The sequence below is a fragment of the Anastrepha obliqua genome, chromosome 2 (genome assembly GCF_027943255.1).
Source record: "Anastrepha obliqua isolate idAnaObli1 chromosome 2, idAnaObli1_1.0, whole genome shotgun sequence".
Classification (NCBI taxonomy): domain Eukaryota; kingdom Metazoa; phylum Arthropoda; class Insecta; order Diptera; family Tephritidae; genus Anastrepha; species Anastrepha obliqua.
The window spans coordinates 106,305,717-106,326,885 of NC_072893.1; the positions used below are offsets into that span (position 1 = coordinate 106,305,717).

General features: G+C 37.9%; 1 protein-coding gene across 3 annotated transcripts in view; it reads right to left on the reverse strand.

Annotated features, from left to right (window-relative positions):
- Positions 1-21,169, reverse strand: part of LOC129236758 (centrosomal protein of 164 kDa) — a 46,936-nt gene that overhangs the window by 18,306 nt on the left and 7,461 nt on the right. The window contains exon 2 of one of the 3 annotated variants that reach the window (XM_054870953.1): positions 15,821-16,335. The exons of the other annotated variants lie outside the window; for them this stretch is intronic. Coding sequence (XP_054726928.1) covers positions 15,821-15,983 — 163 coding nt within the window. The 5' untranslated portion in view covers positions 15,984-16,335. The remainder of the gene's footprint in view (positions 1-15,820; positions 16,336-21,169) is intronic. 3 annotated transcript variants of the gene reach the window in all.

A 21,169-nucleotide genomic window follows, 5' to 3' on the forward strand; every position in this document is an offset into this window, starting at 1 on the left:
TGCATGCATTCCAAGAGCAAAGTGCAGTTTTGTCCCGCTGGATTCCACGTAGACCCCAGAGCCGGAGCCATGCTCGGTCCTGGAGCCATCCGTAAAAATGCGAAAACAGTGTTTGCCGGGCTCATTTTCTGAGTCTCCCCACAACTGAGCCTCTGGTAGCACTACACTGTATCTCTTTTCAAGTACGACTCTTGATGGCATTGAGTCAAGGGGCATGGAGAGAATCGTTAGATCGATGTCCATGCCTTCTCTGTGTTCCAATGCCGGACAAGGGCCGTACCAGTTCCCACTGTGTTTCAGTCTGCAGATGGCCTTCAGCGCCTCTCCTCGGATGAAAGGCATCAAGTGGTGGTAAACCAATCAGAGCATCTAGTGCCGGGCCTGAAGTAGTCGGAAAAGCTCCGGTGCAACAGATGGCCACAGTGCGTTGTAGTCTCGATAAGGTCCTCCTGACTCCCACTAGGGATAGTCTACTCATCCAGACCACTGATGCATAGGTGATAATGGGTCTTATCATAGCCGTGTAGATCCATAGGACCTTGCTAGGAGAGAGACCCCACGTTTTCCCAAAGACACCTTTGCACTGCCAGAAAGCTGTCAGCGCTTTGGATGCCTTTGTCTCAACGTGTGATTTCCATAGGAGCTTACTATCGAGGATTACTCCTAGATATTTAATTTCCTTGGATAGCTGGATTGTGACTCCTTTTAGCCTTGGCAGAACGAGTCCGTCAAGCTTCCTCCTTCTGGTAAAGAGGACAATACCAGTCTTGGCGGGATTTGCCAACAGCCCGTTCGCACAGCACCAAGTGTCAACCCGATCCAGAGTTTTCTGCACTTTCCTGCAGATGTTCATAAGCGAAGAGCCTGTTTCCAAACAAGCAACATCGTCCGCATATGCTTGTGCGTAGACTCCCGAATCGTTTAAGGTGGTGAGCAGAGGATCGATTACCATGCACCAGAGTAATGGAGACAGCACACCGCCTTGGGGGCAGCCTCTGTTAACCCCAGATGACACCAGCAGATCTTCCTCTGCTCGCACCGAAACGATTCTTTGGGCCAGCATCGAACGAATCCAATTTACTAGCACCCGGTCTACGCCGTGCCTACTAGCAGAGTTACACATACTCTCAAAAGTGGCATTATCAAACGCCCCCTCTATGTCTAAAAAGATACCCATACCCATCTCTCTGAGACACTATTCATACACATTTTTTAAAACAGAAAAGGAAGCTAACGCTAGTGCCAGTAGTGAGCACTACAGATAAATTAGATATTAACGATTTTTTGTTTCTCCAGGTCAATGCCATGGTCTAAGTGCTAAAAGGTTCCAACACAATGGTGCCATAGAACCCGTGATGTCATCATTCTATTTTCACAAACTTCTCGTGGCCAAATGATCTCAAAAAGTGACCCGATCAGGTGATTTGACTCACTTGTGCTACTTTTTGTCGGGGTAAGTCAAATCACTGGTTAATGGTGATAAACCAACAGTGATGGACGACTTGAAAGCTAATATTCTACATGTTATTAACAAGATAATTTTGTTGCATTGGAAGGAGTGAAAACCGATATAAAGCTGGATCGAGCGACAGGTGTTGTAGGTATAAACAGAAATATTTATTTAGAAAAAGCGAAAAATGCGGCGTAGGTGGCATCAAACAAGATCACCTGTTGATAAAGCAGCTTTGAACAAAGCAGCGAAAGATCTCAGCCATAAAATTAAAGAATACAAAAATCAATCATTTACAAACTACGCACAGTAATTAAATAATAAAAGAGACACAAACTACTCACTATGGAAATGCACCAAAAAGCTTAAACAGCCAGCTAACCATAATCCACCAATCAAAGTAGGCAATAATGGATGGGCGAAAACCAACATAGAAAAAGCAAACATATTTTCAGATTATCTAGCAAAAATCTTTACACCCAATAGCGACACATCACCAATACTAAATAATGATGGCATAGCCAATGATAATTATGGCGATATAGTACCCATAACTGAAGATGAGATGTGCGCCGAGATACAAAAGTTGAAGTCGAAGAAATCTCCAGGGTTTGATTTAATAACTGCCGAAGTCCTCAAACAAGTTCCACGAAACATCATTACTAAGCTAACAAACATAATGACTGCTTGCTTTAAGCTGCAATACTTTCCAATCTATTGGAAAATAGCTGATGTCATCATGATTCTAAAACCAGGAAAGCCTCCAAATGATGTAGCGTCATATCGTCCAATTTCACTGTTGCCCATCTTGTCAAAACTGTTGGAAAAATGTTTGATAAAGCGCCTGAGCAATATCATAGAAAATAAACAAATAATACCAACACACCAATTTGGATTTCGCGCGCGCCACTCAACTATTGACCAAATTCACAGATTAACTCGTATCATCGAGAACACATTTGAAGAAAAAAATGTCTGTTCGGCTGTATTTCTCGATGTCTCTAAAGCTTTCGATAAAGTATGTCATGCTGGCCTGCTGTGGAAAATAAAGAATGTACTGCCAACAAAATGTTTTAATATCCTAAAAACCTACCTGTGTGAGCGCTATTTTCGCGTCAGGTACGAAGATGAGTTCTCTGAACTGAAAGAGATAAAAGCTGGTGTGCCGCAAGGAAGTGTGCTTGGACCTCTTGTCTATCTACTTTTTACTCACGACCTGCCAAACAGCAGAAATTGCTTTATAGCAACATTTGCAGATGATACTGCAATATTAACCGTCGGAAAGACAGAAATAGAGTCTACTACACAACTGCAGCTTGCTATCAATAAAATATACAATTGGACAGATAAATGGCACATTAAACTGAACGAAACAAAGTCTGTACACATCAACTTTACAAACAAAAAGATCAACTACCTGCCAATATGCATAAACAGCATTAGAGTACCATACTCTAATACAGCAAAGTATCTAGGTATGACGCTCGACACGAAACTTAGGTGGAGTGCGCACGTGAAAAAGAAAAGAGAAGAACTGGACCTAAAATTCCAAAATATGCATTGGCTAATGGGTAAGCAATCAGCGTTATCCGCACCCAACAAGATACTGCTTTACAAACAAATTCTCAAACCTATCTGAACCTATTCTGAACCTATGGGATTCAGCTATGGGGTTGCACCAGCTATAGTAACACAGCGCATATACAAAGATTTCAGACTAAGGCACTCAAGCATGCAGTTTGTGCTCCATGGTATATTAGGACGCAAGATCTAGAACGTGACCTCAATATTGATTCGGTTACGGCAACCATGAAGAAATTTGCAAAGTCGCACGCAGAGCGACTAAGCAAGCATGTGAACAATGAAACCTTGATTCTTAACGATAATACAAAATGGAAACGAAGGCTCAAACGTAAAAAACCTCTAGATTTAAACTAATTAATAAATAAAAATCAGTTAAAAGTATGAATTGTATTTTGCTGGGGATTAACTCAAATTATTTGTTGTAACAAAACTCCACAAAAATTGCTCGTTAGTGTATATATGTAATGTTATACTAGTTGCAATGAAAATACTAATAATAAAAAAAAAAAAAAAAAAAAAAAAAAAAAAAAAAAAAAAAAAAAAAAAACTTTAGAAAAATGGTTTAAACCCTTAAAGCAAGAATAACCACTACTTCTTCATACCTGTATAAACGCGTATACCTACTAAATTGGTAGTGTAATTTCTGCAATATTAAAAAGAAAGGTATGCAGCCCCCGAAAACGATAGCACATCAATTTTGCTTTGAGTTATCCATATTTTTAATTGAAGTGCACCTCTTATGAGTGAAGCGATTCCATTTGTAGAAAGATTTTTGGTATGCAGTTTTATAGCTTATTAAATTTTAGTATGATAAAGTGAAAATTTTAAGTTTTTAAAAAATCTTTGACTTTTTATAATTTTATTCCACACTTTTTCCATATTACGAATGCATGACATGTTTTTGTATGGACTATTTCTAATTTTTCCATAAAATTTGAAAGTTGGTTTTATATGGTTTTTGTTGGATAATCAACTATGCTTTCATACAAAAATTATGAACATTATAGCAAAAACAAAAATGTTGCTGTGCCATCGTTGTGTCGAGGGGTTTAAGTATGACTGTTCATATGCAAAGAACCATTAAATATTCTGTGTCATGCTAACTATTCATTATGAAAAATTCTTCATTATTATAAATAAAATCTAAACAAAAAACTGGGCCGTGCAAACTAGGTGTGTTAACAGTGATGACACAACAGCACAACACTTTCAATAGAGTGTCTAAGCTCACTTAAAACCGTAGGGAGAGCAGCACTCATCAAGATTAAAGCGGTTGAGTGAACTGTACATATAAAATGTACAGTAAGTTTAAAATATGTTAAGCCACTGCTTAGCGTAAGCTTTGGCACCGAAGGCAATGCTTGAAGGAAGTTGTTGTTAGAATGGCAAACAAGTACGTTGAGAGTAGACAAAAATAAAAAATATATTATATTATACATACACATACATATGTATATGGTAGGTATCAGCTCAAATTAAGAACTCAATCTTATATGAATTTGAAATTGCATTATTTCATAATTTACTCCATTCTTCGTGTTGTCTCATTTGATGTTAGGTATTGGAATCATTTCAATTGTGTTGCTTAAGAAAAAAGGAAAACGGGCAATCTAATAAAAAATACGCTCAAAGATATCCACGAAATTTAAGTCATGAAGCTTCGGAAAACTAAAACAGTTAACGTTGCCACCTAAAATTCAATATTTTGCATAGCCTAAATTGAAAAGTTGCAAATTTTACAGGAAATAATACAAATCTTTCAAAGTGATTTTCTTTAAGCACTTATTTTGACACATCTCGAATACAAAATATCTAAATATAGCGCATTTCGAACTAAAATAACTCCAAATGAATCAATTTCCACAAATTTTTGAAAAGTTTTTGTATTCTTTAGGACTTAATACATTTTCGGTGAGTATTTTGTACTTAGCGAAGTGGCGTATCACTGAATAGAAAGACACGATTAAGACACGATGCACAATCAAAGATAAATTAACTGTCAAGGAAGTTGTTTCTGATGATAAGTCAAAACCGAAGAAGGCCAGTGGGCCAAATACTTTCTGAATAAAAAGCCATATGTTCCGGTAACTTACGAGGTGCAGCAATTAAGGTTAATAAAACACGAGCAAATCAAGTTACGAGCAACATTTTATTACTAAACTTCGCAATACTATTTTTTGTTTTTTTTTTTTTTTTTTTGGTAACCGTCGCTACTACGTGTGTGGTGATTCCACTAAAAATATCCCTCCTCTTCTCTTGGATTTTTCCCTCCACCCCGGGACTGCTTCCGCATTGCTTCGAGGTAGAGGGCCAAGACGGCGTCCTAAGAAGGACACTTACTTACTCACCCTGCGTCCAGGGTCGCCTGTTTTGAGAAGCCTATGCTCAATGCTCTTCAGCATAGCTTTCCATTTCGCTCTTCTTTTTTCGGATAATATCCTCCACAAAATTTGCGACGGCATTCCATTTTTCTTCGTCTATCATCATTTTCTCGATAATTTCTTCAGGTGTAAATACACCAATAGCTCGTTGTAGACCTGTTCTCTCTACGTTCCACCTCTCGCATTCAAAGAAGGTGTGCTCCGCATCATCATACTCAGTATCTCCATATATGCAGTTTGGTTGGCTCACTTTTCCCATTCGCCACAGACACTTACGAAAGGACCCATGTCCGGACAAAAACTGTGTGAGGTAATAGTTAACCTCACCGTGCTTTCTTTCTACCCACTTTTTTAGATCGGGTATTAGTCTCGCTGTCCATCTACCATACCTTTCAGAGTTCCATCTTGCCTGCCAAAGTGTGAGTGTTTGAACTCTATTATCGGAGAAGTATGGTACTGGGATTCCTGTGTTTTTTGCCTCCCATCTCCGTTTACGCTCTTGTGCTAGAATATCTATAGGGATGGTTACGCTGATAACTAACACCGCTGCTTCAGATACTGTTCTGTATGACGAAGCCACTCTGAGAGCACAGGTGCGTTGCACAGATTGCAGAATTTTCCGCCGGCATTGCACCTTAAGTGAATGTGCCCATATTTCGCATCCGTATAAGAGAATCGAGTTCGTCGTATCCATTAAAAGTTTGCGCTTGTTCTGCGTTGGACCTCCAAGGTTTGCCATGAGCTTACTTAACATGCCGCTTACCTTGGCAGCTCTTGTGGCAGCATGGTTTATATGCGCCCAGTAGGTTAGCCTTGTGTCTAATTGCACTCCTAGGTACTTGACCACTCTTTTTGTGGATAAAGTGGCATCAAGTACTTGTATGTCTACTTTTAATGGGATACGTCTGTTTGTTAGAAGGATTAGCTCAGTTTTCTCTGTGGCCAGCTTTAATCCATGGTCTTCTAGCCATGTCTGGACTCGGATCATCACCTGATTTAACTTTCTTTTGGTCGGTGTTTCGGGCGATTATTACAGCTGCAATGTCATCTGCGTATCCCACTAAATGCACATCCTCAGGTCTCTCTATTCGAAGGATTTCATCGTAGCTTATATTCCAGAGTTCAGGTCCAAGTATTGATCCTTGAGCCGCACCTGCTGTTATTTGTTTAGTCTTACACCCTTCTCGCGTTTCGTATAAGAGCACGCGATTGCTGAGATAGCTACGAATAATCTTCAATAGATTATTCGGGATCTTGAATGTTACCTTTAAGGCTTCAATTACGTCGTTCCAGCTTAAACTGTTGAAAGCATTTCTAATATCCAGTGTGGCTAGTAATACTAAGCGTTTGGAGTATCGATTACCCGTCTGGGCATGTTCTACGCTAGCTATTACATCTTGGATGGCTCCTAAGGTGGATCTGCCACTTCTAAAACCATGCTGCCTGTCGGAGAGGCCGCCACTGTTCTCTACGGCTTCGCTAAGCCTATGCTTTATCAGTTTCTCAAAGAGTTTTCCTGCGCTATCCAGCATACATAACGGTCTATAAGAGGACGCTAATTTTGGGTCTCCCTTCCCCTTACTGATTAGTACCAGTTTTTGTTTTTTCCATATTTCTGGAAAAATTCCTTCTTTTAGACATGCTTTGTACATGTTTAGCAGCAAAAGAGGGCGTTCGATTGCCAATAGTTTCAATATTTCTGCAACTACGCCATCAGGTCCTGGCGCTTTATTGCGTTTCATTGCTTTTGCAGCATCCATTAGTTCTTCTTCTGTGAATGGGACAGGTTCCGTTGCTTCATGCTCGAGTTCTTCCCTCTCAGCACAGTGTGTTGGGAAGAGTGTGTCGACTATTTTGCTTACCACTTCGGTTTCCATATCGGCAGCAGGGGATTTGGCTCCTAGCTTTTTCATAACGATTTTGTAGCCCAGCCCCCATGGGTTATTGTTTAGATCGTTTCGTAGCTCTTCCCATTTGTCTTTGAAACTTCGCAATACTATAGGCTCACTCTAGCTATACCTAGTACATGGGCTGAAAAGTACCGGGCCTAACAAAGAAAACACGTTATTTTTTTTTTGTTCAAAATTAGCTTTATTCATCAACTTAATTTCAAGAACAACACAATCATTACAGCACCGCTCTAAGATTTTAATACCACTATTGTAAAACGATTTATCTTTTGCCTCAAAATAGACCTCAGTTTCAGCGATAACCTCTTCATTCGAGCGAAATTTCTTATCGCCGAGCATATTTTTTAGTGAAAGTGAGCAAACACGCGACCCACTTTGAACAGAGCTTTCTCATAATTAAATGCTCATGCAATATAAAACCGAAACGTTCTTTTAATATCTTTATGATGTCAGCTAACTCACGCAACTTCACTTTTCGATCATTCAAAACGAGTTTGAGAATTTTTTGATGTTACTCCCTCATTTGGGCGTCTACTGCGTTCGCACAAGAACGTGCAATACTTGAAAGAGTTTTGGGACACGCACCTAGTCCTATGAACCTCGCACAGAACATGTGCTCATCCAGTGCTAGGTGCGAGGCGGTTCGAGCGTTTCCTGGAAAAATAATGGTACGACTTCAATTTATTGAATGGTAGCGCAAGGCACAGCAGCAGGTATAATTGCAAGTACGTCATGGAGATGAACTGTTTCTGGGCAAGACGACAACAAACGCCGACGTTTGAGTCAACCACTCACAATAACATCAGACAGAAGACAAGACGTTAGTTCGTAAATACTGGGCTAAATTTTCCGCTGTGCCAACAGTGGGAGGAGTAGATACTATCGCTGGCGTAAGTCCACAAAAGAGGGACCTGGACGCAGTTACCTGGTTGTGTCAATAGACATAAACTCGGCTCTACCTTGATGAAATGCTTACAGCGGTCCGAGGTTGGAAATCAGCCGAGAGGAGGAATGTTATAGTGTGAGTGGGAACATGCCCCACATACCACTGATGCGACGGCGCTGTTGATGATATTTCAGACATTTTAATTTTAATCTCCTACCCCCCCAAAAAACGTCCTACCAATGGATGACCTTAGAGTTTTAGCCACCAGCTTTTTAAACTTCAAAACTTTTTACATTCTTTTTCCACTTCTTTGGCGCAGTAGTCAAGAACTAAGCGATTTTTGCCGAGTAGTTTTTTGTATTGGCCGATTTGGATGTTGATTAAGAAGCAAATATATGCACGATGCATATGAAGTGAGTTGAAAGACACGATTATAAGCACAAGAAATATAATATATCTTTCAACAATTTTTGATATCGTCGTTATTTTGTTACTGTACGAACGATGATAAATTTCTATAGTGGAATCAAGAAAACTTAAGAAATAATTCCCCTTCGAAAGATGTCTCACTCTAATATAACTATAGAACAAACTTATAAGATAGACCTGCCATCAAATATTCCCATTTAATATTCTATCTGCAGTGCAAACAGTGAACACTACTGCTAAACGTAAGAAAAACAACAGCAGTAAATAGGCGTTTAGTAACCACGGCCTAGCAAGCATAATAATAAAAACGAACACAACGACCGCAATGCTATTGACGCCGAGGACACAACAAACTAAAAAACAGACTGCATCTGTTATGAACTACCCAACAGTGTTGCTGTCCCCAACTGGCTGTCATAACTATGGTATGCACACAGGTACATGGATAGATACGAGTACATACTTGTGATCTCTATGTTATCACAGCTTCGCTTGCTGTAGTAGTTGCTCTTGCTGCCATAGTTGTTGTTCGGTACTCATTGGTTGGACTTTCACTTTTTAATTTTAATTTGAATGAAAAATGCAGCTGTCAGCTTATTACGAAGATTTTTCATTTTTTATCTGCTTACTAAAGTAGAATCTGCGAATTCATACTTTATTGAATGCTTCGTAGGAAGCCTCTTAAAATGTTTGTGTACATAAAGGCCTGAAGTTGACTGTAATAATAAATTCGGTCTAAAAACTGTGTTAATAAGCTTGAACAAAATGTAGACATTTATTTAATGAACTTTATAAATCATGAACTAAATGAACTAAATAAATAAAAAACCAAAATGACCAGAAAAGCATCTTCAAAGTTTTCAATGTGTTATGCCTCCCGAAGTAAAAGTAATGTGAAGCACCTCATCTAATGAGATACAGTTAATCAATATCGGCATGCATTTTTTACACATCATAAAAAAAGAAATTGGGATAATTTCTGCATATTTAATTTAAAAAAAAAATTGTATACTATTGTAGTAAAAGAGCGATATGTATATGGAATGCCTTTTTTCAATTTTTGGATTGAGTCATTATCCCATAACTTGGTGTAGAACTTATGTGATTTCAGAGTGAGAAACTGGTTGATGTGCATTCTGTAACTCTATTTTGAATTGCACTTTACTCCATTCAAGAAGTTTTGCAGAGGCGGAACCTAAAACAAGAGGCAGTGAATCAAAACTGCAACAAAAGCGTCTACCGTATCATCAAAGACGTGCCGTTTTCGGATATTATTGTTATACCTTCTGCTCAAATATGAACGAGACGTTATCAATAAAACGGTCCGCGGATGACATACGGCAAAAATAAATTTTTTGTTTTTTGGTAGGACTGTTATAAGCTTACATGGCAAATTTCAGCGTGATATGTCACATAGTTTGTTTTCTGTGCTACTGTAAACAAGTCAAGCTCGAGCTTGACCGACCGTTCATACGAGAATTAGTTATCGATTGGCCACCAGGAGGCAGCACCCGCCGATGGGCGCTTTTCAATCGTTTTCATCGAGCCTGGGGTAAAGGTAAATGCGAAATATTATCGGGAAAGTATTCTGGAGGTTGCTTTGAAGCCGTGGGCGGACAAACATTTCGGTGGCAGACCAGAAGTTCCATCAGGACCCGGCACTATCTCACAAAGCTCGAGTGAACCAAGAATGGCTAAAAAACATCATTACGAGCTTCATAACGTCCACACAATGGCTCTCAAATTCAGCAGACGCGAATTTGATGGATTATCCTTTTTGGGTCATTTTGGAGAGCAAAGTCCGAACTAAAAGATTCAGCAGTCTCGAGGCACTGAAAAAAGCCATTGTCCGCGAATGAGCCAAAATACCAAGTCACATTCGGGTCAGCTTACGATTCGTTTCTAGACCGTCTCAAGGCCATATCGAGCAAAAGTAAATCGATTCTTAATTTTGTATTGAAAAAAATTATTTCTAATTATTTATACATACAAGTTTTTTTTTGTTACTTATGTAGTATAAAATAGCATTTCTAATGAGCTTATATGTAGCTTTAGCGCTAGTTGCCTTTATTCGCAATAAAATTATGTATAATTTATTTATAAATATATTTTATAATACTTGTATTTGATGTAAATAAGTAGTTATTTTTTTCATTTAATTTAGTATATTTTAGTTATATTATATTGTCAGACGAATTTATGTGTATTATGTATCCCTATATGCGGCGGCCGCCGTAGCCGAATGGGTTGGTGCGCGACTACCATTCGGAATTCACAGAGAGAACGTCGGTTCGAATCTCTGTGAAAACACCAAAATTAAGATAAATACTCTTCTAAAGCGGTCGCCTCTCGGCAGGCAATGGCAAACCTCCGAGTGTATTTCTGCCATGAAAAAGCTCCTCATAAAAATATCTGCCGTTCGGAGTCGGCTTGAAACTGTAGGTCCCTCCATTTGTGGAACAACATCAAAGCGCACACCACAAATATGAGGAGGAGCTCGGTCAAACACCCAAAAAGGGTTACACGGGCAAAAAGTAAGGTGAATTTATTTGTCAAACTTCGTGGGATTAAAATTTCGCTCTAGTATTTTTTTCATGAGTTGGCAGCACTGTTAATAACATCTGGGCCAACTTTCATGTGAATGTCATTATCAGTAATATATTTACGCTTGTGTTTACCAAACTACCAAGAGTGCATTTTTCGATTTTTACAATGTCTGATTTGATTGAAATTTCGGCTGCGGAAACGTTTATCATGTTGCAGAAGGCATTTGGTGATTCGACCATGTCGCAGAAAAATGTTTATAAGTGGTACAAAGACTTCAAAGAGGGTCGAGAACGTGTTGATGACTTGTAGCGCTCCGGACGACCATCGACGTCAACAGATGACCAACACGTCAATAAAGTGAAGGAGTTAGTGCTCAAAAATCGTCGGTTGACTGTTAAAGACCTTACTGATATGATCGGAATATCAGAAAGATCTGTGAAAACCATTTTGAAAGACCATTTGGGCCTACGAAAAGTCAAATCTCGTTTGGTACCGAAAACTCTCAATTTCTTGGAAAAAAGTCGTCGCGTTGATGTGTGTGAAACAATGCTTTCAGACTATCAGGACAAGCTCAAATGCATCATTACGGGAGATGAGACTTGGATTTATGCTTACGACCCTGAAACAACCGACCAATCAAGCGAATATCGTGCTAAAGGCGAGGCCAGACCGAAAAGAGCACGTCAAAGTCGTTCAAAAATAAAGGTCATGAAGACAGTTTTTTTCGATTTTCGTGGTGTGGTGCACTATGAATTCCTTCCACCTGGCCAAACTGTTAATAATGAATATTATTTGAGCGTTATGCGTCATTTACGTGAAGCAATTCGTCTAAACAAACCAGAATTATGGGCCAACAACTCTTGGTTTTTGCATCACGATAATGCACCGTCTCACCTGCACTCGTTCTTCGTGACCATTTCGCCAAAAATTCCACGCATATCGTGCCGCAACCGCCGTATTTGCCTGATTTGGCTCCGTGTGACTTCTGGCTATTCCCAAAACTCAAGAGGCCACTCCGGGGAACGCGTTTCGAGTCGATTGAGGAGATAAAAGCTGAATCGAAGAAGGTGCTGATGGCTATACCGGAAATGGACTATTTGGCATGTTTCGGGGATAGGAAAACTCGTTGGCATAAGTGTATTTTATCGAGAGGGGATTATTTTAAAGGGGATGAAATTGATTTACAAGAATAAATAAAGATTTTTCATTTTACAACCAAATTCACCTTACTTTTTGCACACAGAGTATATACTATACTATATATGTATATGTATATGTATATATGTAAATAAAATCCGTGTATATATGTAAACAAAAGTCTTGCGCTTACACATACTTGTGAGCAACTGCCCTGCTGGGCGTTCATCCCTCAAGTTCGTTGTTTTACTTGTACATTCGATTTTGTTGGTTTGTTTAATTTTATTATAACAATTTGCTACCAATTTTGAACTTCTCGTTTTTAACCTTAGCTTCTGAAAAGATATCGTTCGACAAGTCGAGGCGATATGACATTGTGCAACATGCGTCCAGGCCTTCGCATCGACGTGTCTCAAGTGATTCGACAGACGTGTCGAGTGGATGGGCAGGTATTGCACGAACGAACGAACGAACAAATAGTAGTCATCTGAGCCTATTAAAGAGGTCGTAAAGCCAATTATTTTTCTATAGATACAGATGTACACACATACGTACATGCATAAGCATGTGGATATGTCTGTAGTATCTGCAAATAAATAAATTTTTAAAATTACTCAGCAACACAAAACTTTAATAGAAATACACTGGAGGCATATTTTAATTAAGATTTTAATATAACTTTTTCTTTATTTCGCTGTTTCACCGAAATTTGAACCTGCGTTCTCTCTGAATTCCGAATGGTAGTCATGCACCAACCTATTTGGCTACGGCGATCGAAGACTTTTACTTAAACAAAAAACAATAGTTACATCAATAAGTTAATGAATTATATATTCGCCTTTGCTGTTTACAACCTCTTTCCACCTCTCGTCCAATTTTCTGATGCTGTTCAGCCAAATATCGCCTGGTCTGGTGTTCAAGAAGTTGTTGAGCAAGTTTTTAAGGACCTCTTTGTTATCGAAGGTAACGCCCTTCATATGGTTTGACAGAGACCTGAAAAGATGGTAATCGGTAGGTGCAAGGTCCGGAGAATACGGCGGATGTTGAAGGATCTCTTATTCGAGCACTTGGAGTGCAGCTTTGACGACTTGTGCAACATGGGACTTGGCGTTGTCGTGAAGGAGTATGGTTTGACCATGTCAACTATTCATACGATGTAGCTAGGCAATGAAGAACTCCTTGTTGACCGGGGCATTCTTTTCGAGTATTTCTCAGTGCACAATACCCTCCAAACACATATCATGATCTTCTTTGGATAAAGATCCGGCTTGACTCTTGGTTTTGGCGTATCTCTTGGAGCCACCCACTCCTTTCTTCGCTTCATATTCTCATTTCCCGTGACGATTTGGTACAAAAAGCGCTGTTTATGACCGCGATTTGAAGGCGACTTTGTTTGTTTTTTTCATTGAGCTTTCATTGAGGCATCCAGGCTCTCAATTTTTCGTTAAATTCCATTGAATGAAGGTGATTGGGAATCGTTTTATGATCGCAGTTAATCTTTTTCGCCAATTCATGAGTGACCTGGCAACCGTTCTCCTTCAAAAGTGATTTTAGACATTCTTTATCGAATTCAGAAGCAGCTTTTTAACCTCAATGAAAAGCGAAGAAGATCAGGTGTCGGAAATGTTGATTTTTGCCTCATGGGTATTCCATTTCTAAGCCTGAAAACTAATAAAAAATTAAATAACTTAAAAATACAGTTAACATAGTTTTACGGAGCAGAAGGAATTCTATCGAATGAATACTTACCCTTTGCCACACAGCAAACAAATCGTTGTAAAATAAAAAACGCTATGAACTTATTCCTCAATCGAATATAACACGCACAAACTGCTCCGGAAGTGACAACTGGGTCTCAAGCCATGTTTTAGTTGGTAGCTGTTTCGCCTTATTTTTATGTGCATAGTATTATTATATTTTTCAAATATGTAATGGCTAACTAGTTCATCAGAAACGGAAGATAGCAAATTTCATTACTTTCAATTTGATATATTCTCTATTTTGATCGGCTAACGGATGCTCCAGTTACTAGGCTGGGAAACGTCATATTATACATGACACTACTAGAAAGGAGCAAGGGCAGAAATATAAATAGTCACCCTCGTATTACAATTTTTTGTGATCTATCTTTGCTTCGTTTACCCAAAACCGTTATTTGGCTGTGTCTCGAAAATTACGTGACAGCAAAAAATTTTATGAACTTTTGTACTTAGTGAACGAGCTCACACAGGAATTGGATTGTTGTTGTTGGAGCAGCAAAAACATTCCCCATACATGTACGGGGAGTGCTGCTGAAGTGACAGTCCTTGGCCGGATATATGTATATAACGAATCCAGGTCGTTCCGGTAACGTAGAACCGACTGTCGGGGGTATGTTGGATGGTCTGGTTATTCGGTGTTTTTTTTTTTACTGTAAACTAGTGTTAGTGTTCAAGAAATATGTATGTCATAGCTTCTGCTCAAATATGAACGAGACGGTATCAATAAAACGGTCCGCGGATGACATATGGCAAAAATAAATTTTTTGTTTTTTGGTAGGACTGTTATAAGCTTACATGGCAAATTTCAGTGTGATATGTCACATAGTTTGTTTTCTGTGCTACTGTAAACAAGTTAAGCTCGAGTGTGTTCTTCGAATTTAACGATGGAAATTCAAAGAATTTGTTTGAAATTTTGTTATTCCAACAAAATTTCGGCTTCAGACGCCTTAAAAATGTTGCAGACAACCTATGGGGACTCTGCTCTATCGCGTGCACGTGTTTTTCAGTGGTACAAATCGTTCAAAGAGGGACGTACATCGGTTGAAAACTTGCCTCATGAACGTCGTCCAGCAACATCAGTAAACGACGAAAACATCGGAAAAGTAAAGGAAATTGTGCTAGAAAATCGCACAAATCGCAAAATCGGTTAACGCTGAATATTATTTAGACGTTTTAAAGCGTTTGCGCGAGAACATTCGTCTTAAAAGGAAGGAATTGTGGGACAACAAATCATGGTTCTTGCATCACGATAATGCACCAGCTCACACATCACGTCTTGTTCGCGATTATTTGAACAAAAATAATGTTAATATCGTTCCGCAAGCACCGTATTCGCCTGATATGGCTCCATGTGACTTTTTCCTGTTTCCCAAGCTCAAGTTGCCGCTCCGTGGAAAACATTTTGAGACAATTGAAGTCATAAAAGAGAATTCGAAGAACACACTCGAGCTTGACTTGTTTACAGTAGCACAGAAAACGAACTATGTGACATATCACGCTGAAATTTGCCATGTAAGCTTATAACAGTCCTACCAAAAAAACAAAAAAATTATTTTTGCCATATGTCATCCGCGGACCGTTTTATTGATACCGTCTCGTTCATATTTGAGTAGAAGGTATATAGTGATAACTATATATCGTCAAACCTTGTAATATGTGGTCATTATTTTATCATACACAGCTGATAAATTTTATAAACACATGCATACATATGTACATACACGTTCCTCACTTACCTTCAGCAGATGGTTCGGTCTCATCAAAAATCTCTTCACATATAACCGAAGTCGAGGGGGAGGCAATGCCCATGTTTCCGGATGACGATGTAGTCGAGGTGGATGCCGATGCCGATCCCGACGCCGACACTGATGTTGACGCCGCCGATGTCGATGTTGCCATGCCGTGAAGTATCACTTCTAAAATACGACAACCCCGTATAAACTGCACCAACTAAATAAATTTTCACTTTTTTTGTTTGATTTCTCTATAGCAATTTCAATTATCCACTCTTCCGGACTATAATGACACTCTTCTTTGTTACCAATATTCAACGATCCGATGCTGCATGCCAAGTGCATGTGCACGCACAAGAATAAAACCGTTAAGATGGTGCTGAGAATTGATTTCGTGCAATTTTCACAATTCACGTTTATTTCTGCTTTGCATTCGCATTCGTCTTTGCCTTTGTTCCTATGTGTGTATTGGAATTCGGGAGACGAGCAACGAACAAGGAAGATAATGCACCGCTGACCTAATAAGGGGGGCACAATGGGCGGTTACGAAATATCGATGCGGATGCTATAAAATCATACACACACATACAATAGATATTTCTATACATAAGTATATGGAGGTGTGTGTGTGCGCATATGTAAGTATGCACGAAGGAGCTCAGTTTGATTTGTTTTGTTATTGTCTCCGTTGTTGCTCGGTCGGCTTTTCCAAAATTGTGTTGTGATCGAAAGAGCTGGGACAACTACATGCGTATTGCACACCCCAGCAACAACATCACACTTTTAATGCATATACAAGATACAGATTTTCACCTACGCTTGACAATAATTTTGGTGTTGAAGTAAATGTGGTTTTAGTTTTTGCAATTCCCCAAAATATTGCAACAAATATGTACATAAATATGTATTTAAAGGATTATTTTAGATTATTTAATGCTTTGAATACGCCTTTTCAGTGGCTATGTAGAAATATTAGCTAAAAGCGTTTATTGATTTTTCCGTAAAACTCAACAATTTATTATATATTCTAGCACCCCATACGAAACGACATATTATAATTAATTTTGTAGGTATTTTTGAATAGTTTTGAAATTCTGCTTTTTCTCAACTCTTTTTTAACTCATTATACACATTATTGCTTTATTGTACTGTTATAATCAATTTTCACTCTTACAAATATTTTATGCGGTTTCTGGAAATCTTGTATATAACTCTTTAACTTCTTGAACAGTACTGATTTTTCGAAAATGTGCAATCATCGTTTGAGCCGCTTTTGCTAATGTTTGTATGTATGCATGTATGCACTTTCGAAAATGTCCTTACGCCGAAAGCTTTGCGCATGGCCCGTGGGGGTTGTATTCGATTGCTGTCATATGGTTTTCCTTTCTTCTTCTCACTTGCCTTTGTTTTTGTTTTCATTCAGTTTTCATTCACGACGATTCAGTCTGATACTTTAGTTAAAAACCAAAGGCAGACCTACGTACATATATATATGTATGTATGTATGTACATATTTACTTATACAAACGTTCAAAATACACTTTCTTATTCAAATATACATAAGTGCAGGCATATACACATACATATGTATTTTCATAAATACATAAAAAATTGTTGAAGCTTTATGCGCCCTAACACTTCTGTGGCTTCGTAATATTTACTTAAAAGTATAATCACCGAACTTGAAGCAGAATGAAATTTATTAATAGTAGTATTACTTATACAGGGTCTTTCACGTTGGAGCTTCGTTTTTGTTTTAAGGGGTAACACCACTGTAGAAATTTCAAAAAAATGATTTTTTTTTATAAGCTTAAAAAATTCTTTGAACCTTTTAAAATACAGAACAAAAAGTTTTATACCTTACCGAAGTTTATTTCATAAATATTTTAAGCTTTTAACCAAGCGTTAGTGACTGCTACCTAACGACTTCTCCAAATTTCCAAACTTTAAACGCGTTTTTCTCAAAACACGTTTTCTGAAATTGGCACGCAGCATAACTCAAACAATTTTAAATATTTTTAATCAGGTTTTTCACTACGTCTGTATAATAACCTTCTTAAGAGAAGAGCGTAGGGGATTTTCGATAGATTAATTTAAACGATTGTTATAATTATTTAAGTGCCATTTTTTTAGTCCAAAATAGAGTTTTTTTCCTTCAAATGCTTGCTAATTCCACAAAAATAAATATTTTTTAAATCCCCTACGTGTTTCTCTAGCTATTCTTATCTAGATTAAGAAAAAAAATGTTGCTTTGTTCCAGATAAAATTTGCACCCTCTGTGCTGCGTGCCGCGGAGCTCCTTCAAGAGAAACCACATTACAAAAATGTCTCCAATGCCGCCATTTTGTAAAATTTTTCGATCAAACTTTGTAGTTTTGTATTTTAGTATATAAGTGAGTCAAACCACGTCAAGTGGGCCCCGAATTTTCCATCAAATTCCCGATTTTAAAATCAAATGCATTTTTGGATAGGGAATTTGTCACATAATAATTGCTGTGAATAGTTTTTTTTTATTTCAATTTTTGTTTATGTTATTAACAATTGAAATTTTTTGCATGATATTCTTGTAAAATCAATATCTCAGAAACTACAATTGATAATTTGATGAAATTTATTTCGGTTATCGAAAAATGTTTACTCTACCGATTTAACGTTCAAAGACTGTGTATTTGTTGAAACAATAAATTTTACCAATAATTTTTATGAAAATTCGCAATTATTTTTGCGTTCTTCACGCTCTAAATGGACAATATTACAGTCAGATTAAGCGCACAATACTCACCTTTAATAATCTGTAAAAAAAACTTTGTTCATCCAATCCGTTCTGAAGATATCGAGTTTTTTGTCAGTCGAGGCACTACGCACGAAAATGAGCTTGCATGAATTTTATCATTTGTATTTTTTTTCTCACGTAAAGCAGTCTTTATATTCTCCACAAATGCTGAATTGAATTTTTTTTTCCTTGTTGAATATTTACTCCCGTGGTATTTTTTTTTCGTTGATGATTTCTACTATTATCTCTTTGACATTCATATCACTTAATTTTAAAAAACGTCGTTTTTTTAGTGTCGGTTCACCAAGTTCCTTTAAAATATTGTTCACCTTTTCTAATTTTATGTTATTCTGAATTTCCTGGTTTTCAAAATTAGCTTCACTAACCGAACATTCTTCTGCATCAGAAGAAACTTCAGACTCATCGTTTTCTGCTCTTTGGTCAGCACTAGAAAAAATTAATCAAAATTTTCTGTCACAAATTTTGAGAACTTATTGACTTTATTTTCCTAAATAATAACTATTCAATGCCCAATATATGTATAATATATAAATATCAAGATTATACCCACTGTGGACTTGGACGTATATACGCTGCACTTTCAGTAACACTTCCATCTCTATGTATCTTCATACGACATGATTTGCAAATGTATTTACCGATATATTGTTTGAATTTTACATCCCTGTGAGCATACTAGGAATCACAGCACACTGACACTAGAAGTTGCGGCGACTGTAGGACTCTGCAAAGCCATGTTCATGCAAGTTCGTTTTCGTGCATAGTGCCTCGACTGACAAAAAATTCGATATCTTCAGAACGGATTGGATGAACAAAGTTTTTTTTACAGATTATTAAAGGTGAGCATTGTGCGCTTAATCTGACTGTAATATTGTCCATTTAGAGCGTGAAGAACGCAAAAATAATTGCGAATTTTCATAAAAATTATTGGTAAAATTTATTGTTTCAACAAATACACAGTCTTTGAACGTTAAATCGGTAGAGTAAACATTTTTCGATAACCGAAATAAATTTCATCAAATTATCAATTGTAGTTTCTGAGATATTGATTTTACAAGAATATCATGCAAAAAAATTCAATTGTTAATAACATAAACAAAAATTGAAATAAAAAAAAACTATTCACAGCAATTATTATGTGACAAATTCCCTATCCAAAAATGCATTTGATTTTAAAATCGGGAATTTGATGGAAAATTCGGGGCCCACTTGACGTGGTTTGACTCAAGTAATAACTTCCCAAATCAGAGTGATTGTTTTCCCTTTCCTTCTATACAAAAAAATTCTTTAAAAATCGTGTTTATTTTACGCGTGTAGAGTGGTGTTACCCCTTAAAGGCTGTAACAGTTCGATGGATTCTCTTTTGACAGATGTGAAAGATTTATCTCACATCTACGCCTTTTACTAAATGTGTCTTAATATCTGAAAAGTTTCTGTTTTGACTGTTTTGATATTGAAAAGATTCATTGCTTGTCTTATATGAGCAAACCTCCATACTAAGGGGTTAGTCGCCCGTTTCGTCATATGTGGGATAACTAGCTGCCGTCAATCAATGATAAATGAGCGCCTCTTATCACTCTGCTTTGCCGGATTCAGCTCGTCATAGATGATGAATGAGGCCAAACCGGCAATATCAAGCATATAATAAAACATTGCCAGTGGCCAACGGTTTGTCGAGCGTTTTCACGAATAGCCAGTCAACATTTGATCCATTGTATCTACCCCCGCTTTAAATTTATTGTAGTCCAAAATTTGATCTGGCTTGAATCCTTTCAATGGATCGGTGCTTTGACGGTAATGGGCAGTGGATAACATAATTACTGGCTTTTTCGGCTTTGCCATATACGAGCACAGAGCGATATTATTATTGTGATAACAAAATAAAGTGCTTATAACATCACGCTTCGGGTTAAGCAATTCATGCGGAATGAAGGTCTTATTTTTTCTTACGGTACCGACGAAAGCCACTCTACGATCCATCAACATTTCTGCCAAGTTGTATGTTGAAAAAAAAATTGTCAGCATAAACAGTCCTACCGCTGTCCATATAATTTTCCATGAATTTCATGACGACCCGTTCACCTTGATTCGTTTCTCGCTGGCCACCTGGTGGTTTTCCGGTGTAAATTATACCTTTCAAAGGGTAGTTTGAAACAGAGTCACAAATCCACCACACTTTCATGCCATATTTTGCTGGCTTACTCAGAATATATTGGGTGAATCGAGTGCGCCCACGATATGGAAATAACTGTTCATCGACGGTTACATGACAATCCGGAGTGTATGCTTTCTCTAAATTGGCCATCAGCATGAGCCATACATTGTCGAGGGCAGCAGATTTGCTTTGCTTCAACCTCTCAGCACAAGTACCACTGTTATCGAAACGGATGAAAGTAGTTAAGCTCTTGAACCGATTCAATGACATAGTGGCCTTATAAATTGGCATATTGTAACTGGCCCACAATTCTTTCGCTGGCTGAGAATTCATACATTTCGTTTTCGTTAGTCATTACCCAAGAACGCTGTTTATTACTGGGATGCTTTTCATTCCATAGACG